This window comes from Zychaea mexicana, assembly GCF_025766255.1.
Source record: "Zychaea mexicana strain RSA 1403 chromosome Unknown BDB00scaffold_199, whole genome shotgun sequence".
NCBI lineage: Eukaryota > Fungi > Mucoromycota > Mucoromycetes > Mucorales > Lichtheimiaceae > Zychaea > Zychaea mexicana.
Window position 1 is genome coordinate 14,216 of NW_026516862.1, and position 19,292 is coordinate 33,507.

The 19,292-nt window shown below is 43.3% G+C and overlaps 6 protein-coding genes across 6 annotated transcripts; 5 read left to right on the forward strand and 1 right to left on the reverse strand.

Moving 5' to 3' along the window:
- The first annotated feature begins 130 nt into the window (after positions 1-130).
- Positions 131-3,383, forward strand: BDB00DRAFT_861556 (Six-hairpin glycosidase-like protein). The gene is made up of 8 exons (XM_053126039.1): positions 131-1,609; positions 1,689-1,874; positions 1,953-1,984; positions 2,051-2,299; positions 2,385-2,452; positions 2,528-2,779; positions 2,855-3,139; positions 3,237-3,383. Exons 1-8 carry the CDS (start codon positions 467-469, stop codon positions 3,275-3,277), a joined length of 2,256 nt encoding a protein of 751 aa, XP_052972570.1. The 5' UTR covers positions 131-466; the 3' UTR covers positions 3,278-3,383.
- A 322-nt stretch (positions 3,384-3,705) lies between these two features.
- BDB00DRAFT_861559 (uncharacterized protein) lies at positions 3,706-5,304 on the forward strand. Its single transcript, XM_053126040.1, has 4 exons — positions 3,706-4,142; positions 4,232-4,474; positions 4,619-4,774; positions 4,884-5,304. The coding sequence occupies exons 1-4, from the start codon at positions 4,071-4,073 to the stop codon at positions 5,112-5,114; spliced, it is 702 nt and encodes a 233-aa protein (XP_052972571.1). The 5' UTR covers positions 3,706-4,070; the 3' UTR covers positions 5,115-5,304.
- Positions 5,305-9,108: 3,804 nt separating this feature from the next.
- BDB00DRAFT_217603 (uncharacterized protein) lies at positions 9,109-10,810 on the forward strand. Its single transcript, XM_053116511.1, has 2 exons — positions 9,109-10,194; positions 10,276-10,810. The coding sequence occupies exons 1-2, from the start codon at positions 9,247-9,249 to the stop codon at positions 10,636-10,638; spliced, it is 1,311 nt and encodes a 436-aa protein (XP_052972572.1). The 5' UTR covers positions 9,109-9,246; the 3' UTR covers positions 10,639-10,810.
- Positions 10,782-11,795, forward strand: BDB00DRAFT_776652 (uncharacterized protein; the record flags this gene model as incomplete). The annotated part of the gene is made up of 4 exons (XM_053120280.1): positions 10,782-10,901; positions 11,035-11,209; positions 11,338-11,469; positions 11,554-11,795. Coding segments are annotated over 4 exons (669 nt in total), but the record flags the coding sequence as incomplete, so codon positions are not given.
- Positions 11,796-13,084: 1,289 nt separating this feature from the next.
- BDB00DRAFT_879898 (kinase-like domain-containing protein) lies at positions 13,085-15,620 on the reverse strand (the record flags this gene model as incomplete). Its single annotated transcript, XM_053127925.1, has 5 exons — positions 13,085-14,323; positions 14,398-14,649; positions 14,799-15,015; positions 15,117-15,498; positions 15,572-15,620. 5 exons carry the CDS (start codon positions 15,618-15,620, stop codon positions 13,085-13,087), a joined length of 2,139 nt encoding a protein of 712 aa, XP_052972574.1.
- A 1,446-nt stretch (positions 15,621-17,066) lies between these two features.
- BDB00DRAFT_861568 (deoxycytidylate deaminase) lies at positions 17,067-18,803 on the forward strand. Its single transcript, XM_053126041.1, has 5 exons — positions 17,067-17,414; positions 17,520-17,591; positions 17,662-18,198; positions 18,286-18,299; positions 18,380-18,803. Exons 1-5 carry the CDS (start codon positions 17,176-17,178, stop codon positions 18,577-18,579), a joined length of 1,062 nt encoding a protein of 353 aa, XP_052972575.1. The 5' UTR covers positions 17,067-17,175; the 3' UTR covers positions 18,580-18,803.
- The last annotated feature ends 489 nt before the right edge of the window (positions 18,804-19,292 follow it).

The following is a 19,292-nucleotide window of genomic DNA, read 5'->3' on the forward strand; positions in this document are numbered from 1 at the left end:
GTACATGCACAATTCTACTATAACTAAACTGCTAATATCAGTGTTTACCAATGTAGAGTTTAATATCATAAGTTTTCCTTATCTTTATTGTTTATTGTTTTTTCACTTGAATAAATTTGCCCGTTTTAAGCTCTGAACCACCTTTAGTGATATTATTTGGATAGCGATCGCCTACTACCTCGGCTCCAATACAGCTACATGAACTCTTTGCCACGTTTACACGTTTAACCTACAACAAGCCCGCACATGCGCGGCTCGCCATTTCTCTTAACTACTTCAGTTTTGAGAGCTTGCCACTTTACGTGAATATGTCGGCAAACGAAATGGATCGTTATGCACTGTCCCATTGCTTGGGTTTCATTGCTACAGAAGTACCCCAGTTCTTTCCGTGATGTACAGCAGTAAACCCCTCAACTTTGCTCATTGATTCTTCAATTACTCTTTCTTTTAACGCAAGTTCTCAAACATGAATGTCGACGATCACAATGACAAATCTTTTGGGCTCCAACTTGATTCTGAAATCGAAGCACGACTAGAGCCGCCAGCAGACTTGCCGGAAGGGCTCCGATATGTCGCCGACACAAGACGACAATCCATTAACCCGGCGCAACCCTCCAACCGACGGCCATCGAATACAAGCCGACGACTGTCCAATTCGGATACGGAAAACACGCGCTGCAACGTACGAACGCGTGGCTATCTTCCTATCGAGAACTATGGCATTATCGGGAACATGCGTACTATTGCCATGTGTGGCACTGACGGATCGATCGATTTCTGCTGTTATCCTAAATTTGATAGTCCTTCTATCTTTTGTCGAATGCTTGACAAGGACAAAGGCGGGCATTTTTCTATTTCTCCACGACAGCATACGAGCAACAAGCAGCAATATCTTCCCAATGGCAATATACTGACGACACGCTTCTTGTCCGACGAAGGCGTGGGCCAGATCACCGATTACATGCATTTGCCTGAACAGTCGCAACGGCATGGAACGAAGCCATTATTGCCTTGGATTATTCGTGTGGTGGAGGTCATCCGTGGTACAGTGTCATTTGATATGGAGTGTTATCCCGCGTTCAACTATGCACGTGACGAACATACAGTGGAATTGGTATCGTGCGGACAGACGAACGGCAATGACGAAGCGAATGCGCCTAAACTTTATCCTGAAGACGACATTTCTTATTATGTCGGCAGCGGTCGCGCAATATTCAAATCGAGTACAATGAACGTGGATTTGCGTTATTTAGTCAAGTGCGGAGATTTTGCTTGCCCAGCTGTGAATTTAAAAGTGGATGAGAAGGCAGTAAACATCGGTTTACAAGGCCCGGGCGTTACGGCTGAATTCGAGCTCCAGGAAACGCAGCAAGTTACTTTTATCTTTCGCGAGATCCCACAGATCAAAGTACCCGAAAATGAAAACCATATGCAGGCCAAAGAGCGTAAGGCCAAAGATCCTCCACTCACAGCAAGTTTGGTTGATGCATTGTTAAGGCAAACTGCGAGGTATTGGCAAACATGGGTCAACCAAAGCACTTACAGAGGCCGGTGGCGAGAAAGCGTTATGCGCAGCGCACTCACTCTAAAACTTCTTACATATGAGCCGGTAGGTTTGACAAAAAGAGACACCGCATTTGGAATATCAATGTATGCATACGGCTAATAAAAGAGTTTGTTTCCAACAGACGGGCGCTGTTGTCGCTGCTCCTACGTTTAGTCTTCCTGAAGCGATAGGTGGTTCAAGGAACTGGGATTACCGATTTGTATGGATAAGAGACAGCTCGTTTACGATATACGCTTTTCTTCGATTGGGGTTGACAGAAGAGGCACAGCGCTATATGCAGTATATATCCGATCGATGCAATGACTTGGTAATATGTGATGAGAAGTTACTGGCTAGGATGGTGATATGTACAATCTAACATTTCCCCATCGGATTATCGTTATAGAATCCTGACGGCTCTTTGAACATCATGTACAGGTAAGCTATTATGTCAGTGCTATTTGAAAAAAGGGTCTATTTAATATGGTCGCGCGTCAATTCTAGCATCGATGGCGTGAAAGAGTTGGACGAATTTGAATTGGATCATCTGGATGGATATCACGGTTCTCGTCCCGTCCGTGTTGGAAATGGCGCCTACGATCATCTTCAACTTGACATCTATGGCGAATTACTGGACGGCGTATACCTTTACAACAAGTATGGACAACCTGTCTCGTACGACATGTGGCGCTCCATCCGAAAACTGGTAAATTACGTGTGCGACCATTACAACCAGCCTGACATGTCGATTTGGTTAGTCTTTTTTAACCTTTTTACAGCCACTCTCCGTGAAGTAACAATACTAAGAATCATCCATAACTGCATCGCGTACTATTAGGGAAGTACGTGGGCAAAAACAGAATTTTACCTACTCTCGTGTTATGTGCTGGGTTGCCATCGATAGAGGTAGTCATGCAATAATATCATAGAAAGTAAACCTGTGATCAGTAAGAAGATACTAAAGCTCAAGCCATGTCGTAGGCTTACGTCTATCGGAAAAGCGCATGTTTCCATGTCGAGAACGAGACCGTTGGCTCAATGTACGGGATGAAATATATGAGGAGATCATGGAAAAGTGCTGGAACCCACAATTGCAAGTCTTCACCCAAGGCATTGAGTCACCCGAAGCGTTGGATTCAAGCGTGCTGATTATGCCTTTAGTATTTTTTGTGGCACCTAATGATCCGCGAATGCTGTCGACAATAAGAAAGATATTGTTGCCTCCTGAAAAAGGTGAAATAAGAGCCATTACTATTGTTCTACATTCCATTTAACAGCTCTAAAACGCCGTTCTTCCGAATAATTTAGGTGGATTGGTTGCCAATAATTTGGTGTTCCGTTACAATTACTTGACCACCGACGATGGTGTTGGCGGTCTGGAGGGTGCATTCTCTATGTGCACATTCTGGTTGGTAGAGGCGTTGACGCGAGCAGGAATGTATGATAGGAAGCTTTTGAACCGGGCGGTGGTCATGTTTGAGGAAATGGTGTCGTACGGAAACCATCTTGGACTATTCTCTGAGGAAATCGCCCGCTCAGGAGAAATGCTTGGTAATACACCCCAAGCCTTTTCACATTTGTCGTTTATCAGTGGTAAGTTTCGCTATAAACCTATGCAGTAATAAAGCTTTAATATATTCGTGTGTTGTTGCTAAGCTCTGTGCTCTTTTCTTCCCCAAACTCTATATAGCTGCATTCAATCTGGACCGAGTACTTTCGAAAAAGAATTGAGCATGTTTTTCCGTGTCTCACACGTTTGTACATAGACGTGCTGCATTAAAAGAATAATTCGAACCATGTCATATTTTTACATGGACCGTGGGGACAGTAAAGTCTGCTGCTTAAAAACTATGCATTACTGAAAACTGTTATCGCGTAAGCATAACATTTCATGAATGCAGGTCCTAATAATGATCGACGCTTAAGGGGACTGGACCTGCCGGCTCTTTTCTTTGTTATCTCTGAAATATATTTCTTCTTATCTATCCTCCATGAAGTACAGAAAATGAACCCAGATTATAGAAAGTTTGGATAGACCGTGCACATGCTAATGCCATGGGCTACGTTACTTTATATACTCAACTACTACCATGATACATATTGGAGCTAAAGCCCTATGTATAGTTTGATTTTTCATTCACCTTGAAGCTTTGTCGACTATCTGGCGGCCCTTTTACACACAGAACCCCTTTATTCTATGTTCTTCATCATCAATATGGCTCCCCTTAATTTATTTCCCCAGCATTATCAGCATTACTCTTAATGGTCCTCAATCCCTTTTGCGCTCTCACACGCCTCCTTTCTGTCGCAGACGGTCAATTCGTCTATCTCGCTTCGTTAAAAAAGTGATATACGGCTGGTTTCTTTCTTTTACTTCTTTCACGAACCATCTCTTTTAACTTCTCATTACCAAACTTGGTACCCTTCCCATTCATTTATATCTCTTTCTCAAAACCGATACGAACACATCGACAACCCTTTTTCACTCTTATACCCCCATTTCGATCCTTTAAAAAGAGCAACGATGAAATCAATTCGCCTTCCTTTGATGAACAAAAAGTTCGACGACCAATATACGTTCGAACTACATGGCTATGTGGGTTTCCCCGTCATCGTATTACCTCTCTAACATGCTGCTAAGAATGAGAGACTGACAATGGCAGCAACATCGCAAAATTATGATAGCTTACCCTGCAAGACTTTCAGTCTACGATTACTACGATCAACAACTCGGTAGCCCACCAACCACCTCCTGGCAACAAAATTGTTTGGCTCGGCATCCTATGGACAGTATGGATACTGATTGCTTTGGCTACCTATACAGTTTGGATCAGCCTCGACTTCGTTTATGTCCTATTCGCTATTCCTATTCTTATGCTCATAGCAACAGCTGTATTTCTTTGGCGACACCGACATATCCGCTACAAGGTACACTTGTGGTAGTAGCAAGATGATGGATAAAGAGTATTATTCATGCTATAAATAGAAGCTAAAAATATACACACCTCACATGCTGCCCTTATTCAACGTTTTCAACATCATACACGTTCTCTTGCTTCATTTTATGCAAAGTTTGAACAATCTGTTTTAGATACTTGCAGTACGATCAACGCAACAGAAAACATTCGCGGCATCAATTATCGATTCAGCAAAAACGGTGCCGATATCACATCAAACAATTACGAATCTAATAACAGCGTCTTGGCATTTTGCTCGAAACCACTTTATGCAAGTACCTTAATTTGGTGTTATCATAAAGATACAACGAATTTTTGAGAAATTAGACCGAGCCCAACAAGCCAGCTGCTCATGTTTTTAACTATTATTATATTTCTAGGCCATTGTGATTGAGTTTGACGACCGCTACAACGCATTTGTAGGACAAAAATATTCCGTACGGTACCATGCTGAGGACTTTGTTAGTATTCCTCTTTACGCTGGTGTCGACGAACCTGAAAGTGCCCTATTTTCGGAAAAGAATCTTCTTCAGAAGGGGACTGCCTCGGACTTACCTTCCGGCATTTTGTATAGCAATGAAAAAGATCCTAATGTCATTCGTTATACATAGGATCAGAGTAACAAATTAACAATAGTTATCCATCATATATCGTCATATACAATTCTCCCTTTGTTATATGATAAGATTAGCTTTTAAGAAACGTGACATCTCCTTGGCGGCTCTTTATAATTATTGGCTTTGCTCTGGATTTCCCCTCTTCTTGTAAGAGTACAACAATATTAAAGTTTTCATTTTAAACGATCTATTTAATTTATTGTTCGTTCATCGATACCCATTCAATGATGATAGACCTAAACAGTTAATCCCTAGTAACGTAAGAGTAGATTCTGTCTACCATTGATTTTGCATAAATTATGTTGCTTAAGCTCTATGTGACAAACAGCTATATTGACCTGATATATACAAAAAATCATCTGCAGCTGCTGTTTACAATCGCAACAAGTTGGTTACTACAGAAGAAGCCATAATTCATACCAGTATTAATCACAGACAGACAGAAAAGACAAATTATATACGTGTATTTTTTCGCTGCCTATAATGACGCTACTACCCTTGTGGTCGCTATTGAAAACCATTGTTCCCAATGCTCAGTGGAACACAGTGCAGATGGGGGCTGCCGTGGTTTGGGAACTATTGAGTACTGGCTTCCTAAAAGATAGGAGAGCTCTGCGGTAGGCAGTAGCCGCCAATCAATTAACTCGGCAGAAGTGCTGCCATCAAACCGCCCTTCAATATGTGCTTTGTTGTTAATGTTGCTTTCTCCTTGACAACGAAGCGACAAGCAGCAAGGTGGACAGAGCAACAGTTATTTTTCTCGCCATGAGCGGTTCGTGGTATCTTATTCGTATGGCGAGTCCAAACAACTGGTAATGGCTCGGCTCATCTCAAATTTTCTTGTGCGCCAGTAGATTTCATTGAAACGATCAGATCCGACTTATATTTTCTCGTTTACAGTACCCATCACTCTTTTGTTCCTTCGAGAGTTACTGTGACAAATGAACGACAAAGGAGAAATTACCAGTGAATCAGCATCCACATTCATCCAGTGCTGGAATTAAAGATGCCATCGTCGTATATTCAATGACATTTTTTTAAAAAAGAACTATATAGTAGCCCGTACGCAGCTAAGGGTGTTCTCACTGTTAGATCAAAAATGACATTGACGCTACATGATCTACAGCTTACCTTTTTTTTACAAAGTTAGTGTAAAAAACTAAAAATGATGGTGAAACTTAGCATTGTCTTTTGTAATGATTTCAGTGGATATTTCGCTCATCAGTTTACGTAAAGACCTAGCTGTGACATTTCTTATCAACTGAGTGTGTGGGAGAGAGGGCAAAAAGGAGGACATCATCTTCTGTGCAGTCGATCCCCGGTTTTTACAGCCGAGCTTTTTCGAGATTTTAAAAAGTTGAGAATTTGCAGGTTATAGGATAAACAATCCTGCTTAGATTTAACGCTGAACAAGTTATCCTATCAACACTACGTTGTTGTTTTTATGTCAGAGACGATGTACGATACGTTTTGTGGAAATATATTTATAGTTCTTAGTGTGTCCCCATTCTACTGGCCATCCAACTACCAGTTAGTAACTTTTCGCCAGCCAGCTAGAAAAGCTGCATAAAGCTCAGATCGGATGTATCAAAATGACACTTAGCCGCAGCAAATCGACCAAGTTCCCAACCATGATACCTACGTATATGCCGATCTGCCCTCAATGCAGATACGTGCCCGCGCATTGCAACTCAAGTTCGTCACGCGACTGCTGTCGCAACCGGTGCTCACTATGGCCCGTGCAGTGGAACTTACCATACTTGGAACAATGGGAAACGAAGCAACTCCCTATGGCGACGATTGACAGCAACAAATCCCCTCCACCAGCAGGAGTATATAAAGCTACGGAACGGGCAGGACCCAGCAGATAACCCAGTCGCCAAGGCAATCGACAAGAAACGGGACGGCGAGCACTCCTCCCGCTGTGGACACGGTGCTATACCTAGCGACCTCCTCGAAGAATCGGCACCGGATGTTAAGTGGCGAATGCATTGGCTACCGTCATACCATTTGGTGTGTACTACAACATATTGGCAAGTGTGTTTGCATTTGCAATAAATTCTATAAGGTCCAGTTCAGCTAATGGTTGGTCATAGTAAGTTTACTTTTTTTCGAACAGTTCAAGAATTGCCAAAATGATCAAGAAGTAAGCCACTCTTTTCGTGTTTGGTTTATGTATATCACTTCAGTACCCTTGCTGCTTCAATAAATCTTGTAATTTATTGCATATGCGTGCCATGCATTCATATATAACGAAAGCATTTGAAGCGCACATCCTGGTGGTCAAAGAATGAAGAAAAAACCTGGAACCTACTAGGTGAGTATTTTTTGACCTTCATGGAGATTATATTGCTGTATGATGTAATCTTACTTTTCAACCACTGTATCTGATAGCAAGAACTTTCATCATTTTTGAAGTTGTACATACAATTTCACATTGTCAATGTTGACCGAAATTGATCTGAGTGTGTTGGTTAAAGAAATAAAACAATTTCGTGTTATCAGTTGTACAGTGTTCAAAATATGAACAACGGGCAACAGCAGTTAGCTTTACTATCATGATCGCTACAGTTGTCATAAATAATGAAGTTTGAACAAATTCGCATAAACATGACCCTATTTTCAGTGGAAAGGATCACAACACACCGCCTGTGTGAAGCCCATAACTAAGAAATAGACGATCATTTGGATCGATCGCTTCCCCTCCGAAATTCACCTAATATGTTTGTCCTCCTCAAGAGGTGTGCCAAGAATATAATGATGCCGCAGGTCTTTTTATGATACCTTGCCGGGGCCGACGGGAGTGGCGCAAGCGTAGTCGAGATTTATACAGTAAACATAGCGATGGTAAGCCAAGGTTGTTGGCCTGGCCGCCTGCACCTGCTTCAACAAATATCAATGTTGGATCACGTACTAATAATTCTTTATTCGTTAAATATGGAACGTTCATAGTCAGCCCAAAATGATGCAATTGTGCTATTAAGGAGTGAAAAGAGCACCTTTGAAGCATATTGTGCAGCAAATTTACAGCTTTAAAACGTATGACATACGATCTATGTGTTGGGATGGCAAACGATCTACATGTGCGGTGGAATGAAAATGAGGCTGACAATTGGGTTTTTATCCCTTCAATATACCAACGTTCTTTTGCTTTTACTGCTCAAAGTTGATGTTTGAAAAGAAAGGATCACAACTTTTCAAGAATTTAAGCAGTGTGCCCTTGTTTTTTGCATGTCGATGACTGATGAGATTCGTCGCGAACGTGTGCAGAAGTTGGAAACGTTCGACGTTTCTGGGTTGAGCTACCATACTGACGCTCACGAAGCGTTCATGCTGTCAAATACACGTATCGACACCCAATAATTTGACATGGTCAAAACAGTCACCTGCTCCTGGATATAGTTAGGAAACTAAAGGTACAGGCGATCTTGTGTGGTTCAGTTTAATAAATAGAGCCTGCTGCGGGGATTACTTCTATTGGCTGTTACAGGTTACAGAGAACGAGCGATTATTCTCGAACTGTTACATATCTTTTATCACTTCGCAAGGGGGCGAATCGCTGTCGTGAAGCATTAAGCACATATGAGAAAGAGAGAGCTAACTGAATGCAGCACAGGCCGATGTACGTGTCCCGAAGTCAGCCGTTGGAAGATGCAGGGCGCCGCAAAGAAGCTGCCCGAAGACAACAGAATGCATTGCTTATTTAGCCTTGCAGATCTCGAACGGAGAAAGGGAAAAAAAGCTCGGTGTATGTACAGTATACGTGAGCTGTGTGGCTGAACGAGAACGACACGTTGGAGATATAGCATACTAACCTGAAAAGTAACCCAGAAAAAGAAAAGGATTCCTGACATGAACCCGGTTGATCTGTACTACTTTGGGGGCACAGAATAGCACATGTACGATTGCCCGGCGAAACACACAATCACACACATAATTTTAATATTTTAATATGGCGCTCTTTTTTTTATTACTTCTTTTTCTTCTCCCTCATTTTCTTTTCCTCTTCTTCAAGCACACGAAAACATTTTTTGCGCTTCTTCTTCTTCTTCTTACATTCGTTTGCACTCTTAACCTCTATGATATCTCGCGAGGATATGCCCTCGGCCTCTGCAAAACACAATCGATGATCGAACCTCAACACGACCCAACAATGTCGTCAACGACCACTTCGTCCTCTAGTAGTATGCCTCTCATACGATCATCATCATCATCCCCACCACCGCCCCTCGTTCCATCAAAGGAACCCGCACTGTCTCCTTTGATGGGTACAAAATTAGTCCCATCATCTACAGCTACGACTCCGCTGATTACCCAACCCACTTCTTCTTCACCACCAAAACGACGCTTACCCCGTTTCTGGCAACAGCAATCACCACCACCCGATATCCCACCCTCCTCAACTCAGCACCATCCTCGCCGTCAACATACAACTGCTGAGCAGCCACCTTTGTCCTCTTCGTCTTCTTCATCAACATCGTCAGCAACAAGTAATATTGGCTTTGGCATTCGATCATTTAAACGTAGTACTGACGACAAACAACATACCCCGAAACGATCCATCTCTTTGCGTCGCAGGCGACCTAGCGTTACACCAACCGAACAAGCTCCTGCTGCAAACAACACAAGTGACCTGATCACTTCTACGAGCAGCAACAACGGCTCCTCGCTTCTATCAAAGTCTCTACCCATTGCACCCCCATTGCCACGCCGGGGATCACCACCACTTTCGGCCCATTCCGCGTCATCAGGATCATCGGCTCCATCAACAGCCTCAAGTAGTAGTTTACTTTTAGACCGGTTGATCGCCAAGAAACATAGCCGCTGCCATGCTCAACAACAGCAGGAAAACCGTGTTGTCACTGTTCATGAATGCTGTACATGGATAGGAGGCTACTGTGCCAAACTGGATGTAAATTCAGACCATGTGTGGAAACATATTGACGCCATACTTGAAAGTATCGAGTATGTTCTCGTGCAAACGAATGCGTACAAGGGCTTATTCCGACGCAGGATCCTGGAACTCCAGCAGCAACATCCACAGGACGGGACAGTAGGCAACGCTCAACAAGTGGTATGCTTTGTCATGTTTTTTGGAGACTTTATTAGGCTGGATTATGAGGCTCATTAATTACTAACGGATGATTTGATATAGCTGCGTGATATTGAAATGATTTGCAATGCCATAACAACCAGCATATGTTGCAGCGACAACAGCAACAATACCGATCATACCCTTGCTGTCATTGATACGACAGACCAATTCAAACTTGAGACGACTCATCGTGTCCTTGCAACGAAATATTCGCCCATGCCAGATTATACGAAAATATGGCCGGACCACATGGATCGTTCGTTTGGTTGGTTTCGAAGACATTTCGTGGGCAAGCCGTACACCACCTTTCTACGTGCCACAGACGATGAAACAGTTATTGTGTCTGTCGTCAAGGATTTTCAGCAGTCAGACGCCTGTCGCGTGATCATCCGATCCAATATCAAAAAGGTGAGGGCGCCCTAATTAACAGATATATGTCAATGTAATTGCTGGTTTACATATCGAATGTATTGACCACAAACATATTTATCCAGCATGTGGGTCATCACTTTGTCGATGCCGAGCGTCTCAAGATCGTTGCAGGTGATCATGATTTGCTCTACTACAGGCACGCTATAGCTGCGGCATGCCCAGAACTTGAATTGCAATCTTTTAAAGAGCTTTCGGCTGAAGCAAGTATTCTGGCAGGTCTGGAAAAAGAGCTTTTACGTTTTGATGAATTGGTCGTAAGTTTTCAAGCATATAGCCAAAGCGTATGCATTATGCACGTCATTTGATGAAATGGGTCTGCGCCCTTAAAAATATATGCAAATTTAGCTGTCCTTAACCGTTTCTGTCGTACCAATATTCACTTACTAGGTTCCAAAACATTATAAGTTTGGTGTTTTAAATGTCAAGGAGGACCAAACAAACGAGGAAGAATGGCTCAGCAACAAGGATATGTCGCCTGGATTTGAGCGACTTTTGGATTTAATCGGTAAACGTATCGAGCTCAAGGGACACACGGGTTATGCAGCTGGATTGGACACGAAATGTAAGTGCTCGTGACCTCAGTAAAAATTATGCGTGTATATCTCACTCCTTGAAAAATTTCTTTGAATTCAAACTAAATGGAATGCTTCCCATCTCCTATTTCCCCATATCCATGCTATATTTCAATAGCCGGCGAAACAGGCGAGTTCTCTTACGTGTCTCGTTGGCACAACCATGAGATCATGCTACACGTTGCAGCACTCATGCCATGGCGAGAACATGATAGACAACAAGTTCACCGTAAACGACATATCGGCAATGGTATGTGGATATCATAATATGTGGTCCGGAACTATCCTGGAGAACAAGAGAAGAAAGCATAACTAACGACTGTTTTTCTTGTAGATATTGTGTGTCTTGTTTTTGTTGAAGGCAACGGCAAGTTTGATGTAAATGCTATCCGATCTCAGTTCCTACACGTCTTTGTCGTTGTTCGTCTCGTCCATGATGCTGAAGGAAGCGAGCAGTGGCACGTCGAAGTTATCCGTCATGCCAACGTTGATGGCTTTGGTCCTGTTATTCCAAAAGCTGCTCAACTTACCAGTGACCAGCTCCGCGACTTTGTTCTGTTGAAAAGTAAGCTATAGCCATAACTAAACTTTGCTTTGCCGTATATATATCTGTTATTCAACTCAATAGCTTACCCTATCAAATTAAAATCAATGTAGTGGTCAATGGCGAAAATGCAGCCCTCAAATCCGACAAATTTGCTATTCCAAACAATAAGGCTCGTGCAGGGATGCTGAAGAATATGGTTTCGTTGGCAGATCATATTCCTACCACAAGAACTGGTGCAGGAAGTTACAAGAGTGAACGACCAAGATCTACTGGTGCAGCAAACAGCAGCTTTGCCAAAAAGGCAGCCAACCCTTGGCGAAGTCGGCCATCGTTGGATGTGCCCAGCCCACCTCCCCAACTTCCTCCAATGCCAACACCTTCGCGTTCCAACATGTTGCGGGATCTCACGGCTGGATTCACGCGGCGCGGGCGCCGTAGCAGTGGAAATAAGGACGATGAATTTAAAGGTAAGCGTGAAGCTTTTCAATAAACCACAAATGAGAAAAACTGATTAGAACCTTTTTTGTAATAGCTCATGATCAACTGCAACAAAAACAGCAACGGCGACAGCAACAAGAACTACCGCAATCTGATAACGAACAGCCCTCGCCATCACCGTCTCGTTTTATTAAGCCCCCAAACCTTGTATCTAGTGTGATGCGTGGTCGGTCCACTTCGTCAACCAATGTTCGCACAGAGGAATTGCGGACAAGTCAAAGCACAATCACCCGATCCAACACATTTACGCGACGGATAGGCCGATCCAGTCTAAAAAAGTCAACTAGTTAATCATTTTCTAATTGTACTGATATATATATACATGAAATATGTAAAATTGACGGGAAAGCAGCTATATTTCTGGCTGTTGGATTCCATAAAAACGAATTGATATTTCTTAGCAACTTACTTTCATAGAAAGACACGGGTTCCGTGTGGAAGGAGGGAGGAACTGGGATGGGTTTGCTTATGTATGCCAATCTTTTCTGATACGTTCTGTTTACCAAATTATACGTGCCCAATAGGAACGGTATATATGCAAGCAAGCTCGGATGACACCCATTCACTCGGCGAACTACATTGCTTCAACATCGTACGCACATAAACATTTTGGAAACAAACTATTTGACGTAGAATAATAATAAAAAAACAACATGTTTGTTTGCTTGGAAAAGAAAGAGAAAAATAATAAAGACAGGGCAGTAATACAATATTATCACGAAATAACAAGGTTGGTAATATATGGTGGCTAACAACAAGTAAAAGAAACATTACAAAGCAAAAAGGTATAGCAGTAAAATGTATAGAGAATCTTCTTTTTTTATGGAGGCGGTGGTCGACGGTGATGCAAAGGCGACGCAACAGCTGCAGCTGGTGGCGGTGGTAACATACTAGGAACTGGAGGTGGCAAAGAAGTAGGCGGAGCTAGTGGAGGTGGGATCTGGTCTACGGTTGGAGGGTATTGTTGTCGAAGTGATAATGACGATACTGATGATAAAGGTTTGGAAGACGAACTGGGTGACATGGGACGACTTGACGGCTGCTTGTTGGTTGATGGTTGGGAAGAAGAAGAGGGATAGGATCTATTGTAGTATGTGGTTGAGTAATCATCTTCGCCACTTTGTGATAGAGGAGGAGTAGGCGTCATGCTTGAGAATGGTGGATCGGATGGCGTAGGAGGTAATGAAGTTATTGGTGCTGGTTGTTGTAATTGCTGCTGGTGCTGTGGCTGCTGTTGACGTTGATGCATCCGCTGCTGTTGCTGCGGTTGTTGCTGTATTTGCTCCAATGATACAAAAGATGATGAAGCAGTTCCAACAAGAGGTCGTTCACTTGTCTCTGGTGATGCCGATGTCGGATAGCTTTCATCTGATGATCGCCGCCGGTGACGATGATAGTGATCCAATTGCTCGGATCCGGCTGCCGCTCGAGCCATATACTCATCATACGGTGGTTCTGCATAAGATGAAGGAGGCAGAATACCTGATGGAGGTCGCCAGTCCGTGCCTCGTTCTTTGCCAACGCCTGCTCGTGCCATTCGAGCAAGCTCCTCCATTTTAACCAGGTCACCATCCGAAAGCGGGGTCGCAGGCTTTTGGCTGACATAGTCCATGACACTCGTCTTGTATGTGCCACCTACTTTGGCACTTGAATGACGGGGCGGAGGCTGCTGGTGTGCTGATTGTGCTGCAAACTGTTGCGGTTTTTCGCTGTCACTGCTATTGCGGCCACCACTTTGCCGATGGCTATGATGCTGCTGGTGCTGGTGGTGCTCCTGATTTGTTTTCGTCATCTTTTGTGCCCAGCGGCGCTGCTCCATTTCCCTTTTGCGCCATTCGTTTTCTTCAGGTTTTGTATGATCATAGACGATAAATTTCTCTTCCATGATCTGGCGCTCGGGAGACGACTCTGCCAGATCGTTGATGGACTGGCTTCTTAAGGACGTGTTGGCGTGCGACGCAGCACTACGTTTCGGATTACGCTTTCGAACAATCAGTGGGTTGTCTTCTAGCAGAATTTCTTCTAGTTCGTGGGTGGGATCAAAGTTGGCACGTTTACTCTGCACATATTCGCATTAGTTCGTTCTAAATGTCTTTTTAGTCGTTGTTCTCGGAAACAAATAGTACTACTTACATCGGGTATAAATGGAGGGCAGGCCTGTTTGCTTTCCAGTAATTCCCACTGGATATTTCGAAGCCAAGGATGACTGACGAGTTGGCTGAAGCCCTTATCTTTGACACCCAGGCGGCGGTTGATGTCTCTTGTCAGGAGCCCTTTGACGAAGTCAATGGCATCAGATGAAACATGACTATTTTCGGGAAAGCACAGTGGCTCGTGCATAATTGCATGCTGGAGTGCGTCGTTGGTCTTGGCACGAAACGGGCGCTATTAGAAATATAAGGAAAGGCGAGAGAGAGACAGAGAGAGAGAGAGAGAGAGTGTGTGTGTGTGTGTGTGTGTGGGAAGAGGGTTGCAATAAGTAAATTGCTCTCCACATTTGTTTTTGAATAAATAAAATAAATATAAAAAGGTACCTTGCCGAACATCAACTCGAAGCAAACGACACCAAGCGACCACCAGTCGACAGAAGAGCCGTAGCCCCGTTTTGCCAATACCTCTGGAGCCATATAAGCCATCGACCCGGCAATCGAAGTCAGCGGTTTTGATCCAGAAAACTGGACGGCAATGTTAAAGTCGGTCAAGTGTGCGTGTCCCTGGTCGTCCAAAAGGATATTATCTGGTTTGATATCCCTGCGTTTTATGTGTGCATCATTAGATCATCAGCTAAGCCTGCGAATCTCCTCCCCCAACCCCTGACTCGTTTCCCTTCACACTCTGTTGCTGCTGCATACCTGTGTATCACTTTATTATTATGCAAGTGTCTTAAACTCAACGCCACTTCGGCTGCATAGAACTGGACATAAGACTCGGGCATGACACCAAGTCGATCGAGATGGAAACGCAAGTCACCGCCAAGCATCAAATCCAATATCATAAATAAGTTATCGTCGTCTTGAAATGCGTAGCGGAGGTTGACAATTAGCCCATGGGAGACCTGTTCCAAAATGCGTCGTTCGGAAATGATGTTTTCGACGGCTCGCATTTGTATACATTTAGCCTTGTTTATGTACTTGAGAGCATACAGCTTCTTGGTGCCTTTGTGTTGAATGACTCGAACTTTGCCGAATGCACCCTTTCCGACCGAACGCAGTAACGTAAAGTGAGAAAGGTCGACTTTATACAAAATAACTAAAGTCAACACACTACACTCTCTTTGCTTCTCCTTTAAAAACAAGTGAGTTTATACCTTCGCCATCAAGATCGAGGCCCGCTTGTGAGCAGCAAACAGCACCCATACTTGTTATTTTGTGTGTGAATTATTAGTATTTTTCTTGTGCGAGGGCCCGTCTCTGTTATCCTGTCAAGGTAGTATGTGTCGTTCGTTGAAGCGTATTTTCCTTACAGAGTAGTAATTTGTGATAGATCGAAAAAAAAAAACGAAGAGTTTGGGTATGCAAGCAGTAGAGTATTTCAAAAGTACATTGTACGGTATGCGGATATAAGAAGAGATTTCAAAAACGAGCGAAAGAGAGAGAGGGCGAGAGAGGTACAAGGTTTGCTTTTGAGCCATGTACCGTGGTGACACCATCTGACTTGCAATCATATTTGACATTGCCATCGCACTGATTATGGCAATAAACTTGATTTCATTGCCCATATCGTTACGTTACTTTTTATAGATCCCTTCTACTTTCCTTGCGAATGACAAAGGGAGCACATAATACTTGCCTTGCTAAGGTCTGTGTGTGGACAAGCTGTCGCAATAGTGCAGAATAGTGAAATGGACACTACCTGACTTTCTTCTTAATTGTACGTAAAACCCACAAAGGAAAAAAAATGGTACCAGGTTGTACACGAGCTGCAGCGGGAAGTTTTTTTTTTCATTACGAGTGATATTCTCCCGCTTTCTCAATTACCCATGATGCTTTTTCTCTCGCACACCAGCACAGAGCACACAGCCTCAGCAAGCAAATGTATATATAAACTTGTGTAATCTGTACTGCTAAGGCGTGTGCTGCAATCATACATACTGACCGGCAAAATAGATTTTTCAGAAAATATATGGTAAAACGGACTATCTTCTTTCAACCCCACAGTGTATTCGCTCAGCTATAAGTATCTCTTGTCGAACGTGGATGTTTTGTGGTCGAATTCTCGTGGCATTAGAAACTTGAAACTTTTTCTCGTTTCCCAATTTCTACTAGATCCATAAATAACTGTAGGGTCATCCTACTTTGGCTTTTGTTTGTTCTACGAACCCAAGACTTACTCCGGTCATTTATGAGTACTGTAACATGTTCTCGTTGCTGTCTTCACAGCATATTCGAGGCGACACTTTGGTCTGTAGTTATTAACTATTGGTGCAGAAGGCACAAAGCATCATGCCTTTGGCCTAAGCAACTGTACTTACAAAAAGCTAACAAGACAGCTATAAAAATGTTTTTATGCATACAGTCATTGACTTGGATCATAATTGGACAAACTCAAAGCTCTTTAGCTACATACAGCGCGGTATGGTACATACACTGTCTCATGAACAATCATACTGCTGCAGCCACGTAAGCTTGCCGAATTTGACATTGGTTTCATATAAGCGATAGGCACTCTGTACATAAAATTGATCTTGGTTACTGTCCGCATCTGCAAAAGGATGAATGTTCGACCGTCCCTTTTAAGGCACGCGACGTACCTGAAGGAACAGATAAGACAAATCCCGAATGCGTGGTGTTGAGCTGCGTCGTTTAGATTTTTGTTGTTGTTGTTCCTTCTGTTCAGGGTTGAACACACACGGACATACACACATACCGCTCTTCATTCTATACACAAAAAAAAAACTCTCTATTTAAAACTATGTTTATTGGCGTTGTAGGAACACAATGCAGTGGAAAGCATTCGGTCGCCGAGTACCTCGTTCAAAGACATGGCTTCCAGATCCTAAGCTTGCGCAACAGCGTTGAATTAGATCGGACTGTATGTCAAACTGCACTCGAGTTCTCCAGTGTGGAAGAAATGCACAATTACGTAACTGATCGATGGAGAGAAAACTTTGTTACCTGCGATATTGACGGTCAAAACCTGAGTTTATTAAAGTGAGTTCCTATTTGTCGTGGGGGTAGTAAAATTTTTAAGTGTATATATCCAGGTCATTAATGGTAATGGTATTCGCGCACCCCTTTTTCATGTGTCTAATACAGTAAGCGCCCATTTTTCTTGCTTGTTTCCGTCGAGGCACCATTATCGATGCGGTACCAACGCTTCATAGAAAGGTTTGTTTGCTGCTGAAGTATATCGTTACCTCGTGAAGACATGGCAAATGTTGATGCAGGAGTAAACTAGGTGCGCCGCCAGCGATAGCATTCCAAAACGTACGTTGGAGCAATTTATACAAGACGACGATCAAGCCATGTATAACACCTCGGAACAAGCTTTGCCATTATCCCAGCTGCAAAAGTTACCGCTACATCGTATTATATCGTCGTCCGACATTACCATCACAAACGTATATGCTCAAAAGTGCGATTTCATGGCGTCTTTGGATACACTCGACTTGACGGACCCAGAGCGAATACGGCCGTCATGGGACACCTACTTTATGCATCTTTCCGATCTTGCTGCACGGCGATCGAACTGTATGAAACGTCGCGTTGGCTGCATTCTTGTTAAGGACTCTCGTATCATTGCCACGGGATACAACGGCACACCGCGTGGATTGCGCAACTGCAACGAAGGAGGATGTGGTCGCTGTAATGCTAATGCACCCTGTGGCACCGGTTTGGATCGATGTTTATGCATGCACGCCGAAGAGAATGCTCTTTTGGAAGCAGGAAGAAGTCGAGTGGACTTTGGAATTGGCGTTGTGCTCTATTGTAATACGTACGTCTCCCACCTCTTTAAGTTCTCTTTACTGATACTTGGGAAAAACGCATGTTTCCTAACAAAGGCTCCCTGTATGATCTGTAGATGCCCGTGCCTTGGTAAGCTCTCTCGGAGGTTAGGTGAAGAGACAAAGGAAGAAGAAAACTGACAGCTGATTGTGTTTTTCATCAAAAAATAGGATGCGCGATCAAGATTGTACAGATTGGTGTTAAAGAAGTCGTTTATTCAAAATCATATGGCATGGATGAAATGACAGCCAAGGTATTTGCGGAGGCCAACGTCAAGCTACGTCAACATTCGCCGCCTAGCATGCGGTTAGAGACACAGCCGGCATCATTACAGAAAGATCGAATCATTGAGCAGCTAGGCTTGAAGTAACAGCAGCCTTTTTAATAAATTATTCTTTTTATCATTTTCTTATTTATAAAATAGTAGTTCAATCGGATTGGTTCAACCCATTGAGAGACAAAAAATTTGTGATAACCTCCTTGGTGTTCCGCAGCCACGGAAATCTTTAGTAAAAGGCGAAAGATTTATCCGATCTGATTACAGAACAGAGGCATGAGAGAAAGAGAAACGGCCTTGGAGACGGCCTTCTTTTATATCTTTTCATGGTCGGCAATCGGAGGTTAATTTACACTGAGCTCGAATCGAGAATGTCTCCGGGTAAGTGACGCTAAAAAATTCCCAGTTTGGATGTACCCAGGTCCCCGAGCCGAGGTAAGGGCGCCTTTTCCATGCTTTACGCCGCTTTATCCGAAATCGGAGCTAGCGAGCTAGCGAGCTAGTGTACATCTCCAATGGACTCGCTATTACACGCGCTCGACTACACGCGCTCGAATGTACATCCTCACTCGTCAACAGGACGAGCCGATATCGCTAAATCATATATCTAGCCATACCCATAGCCATCAGGTTGCCTCCAATATTAAGCTGCCGTCAAAAAGGAATTATGTTTCAGGGTTGTTGAGGGACCATCGAGAAAAGCAAACGCCTGAATTTCTCACTGTACCAGTGCTAAATTCAAAGTGTAAACCCATCATACTAGTTTTCTATCTCGCAGTGAGCCTACCCGTCCTCTATCAGATGAG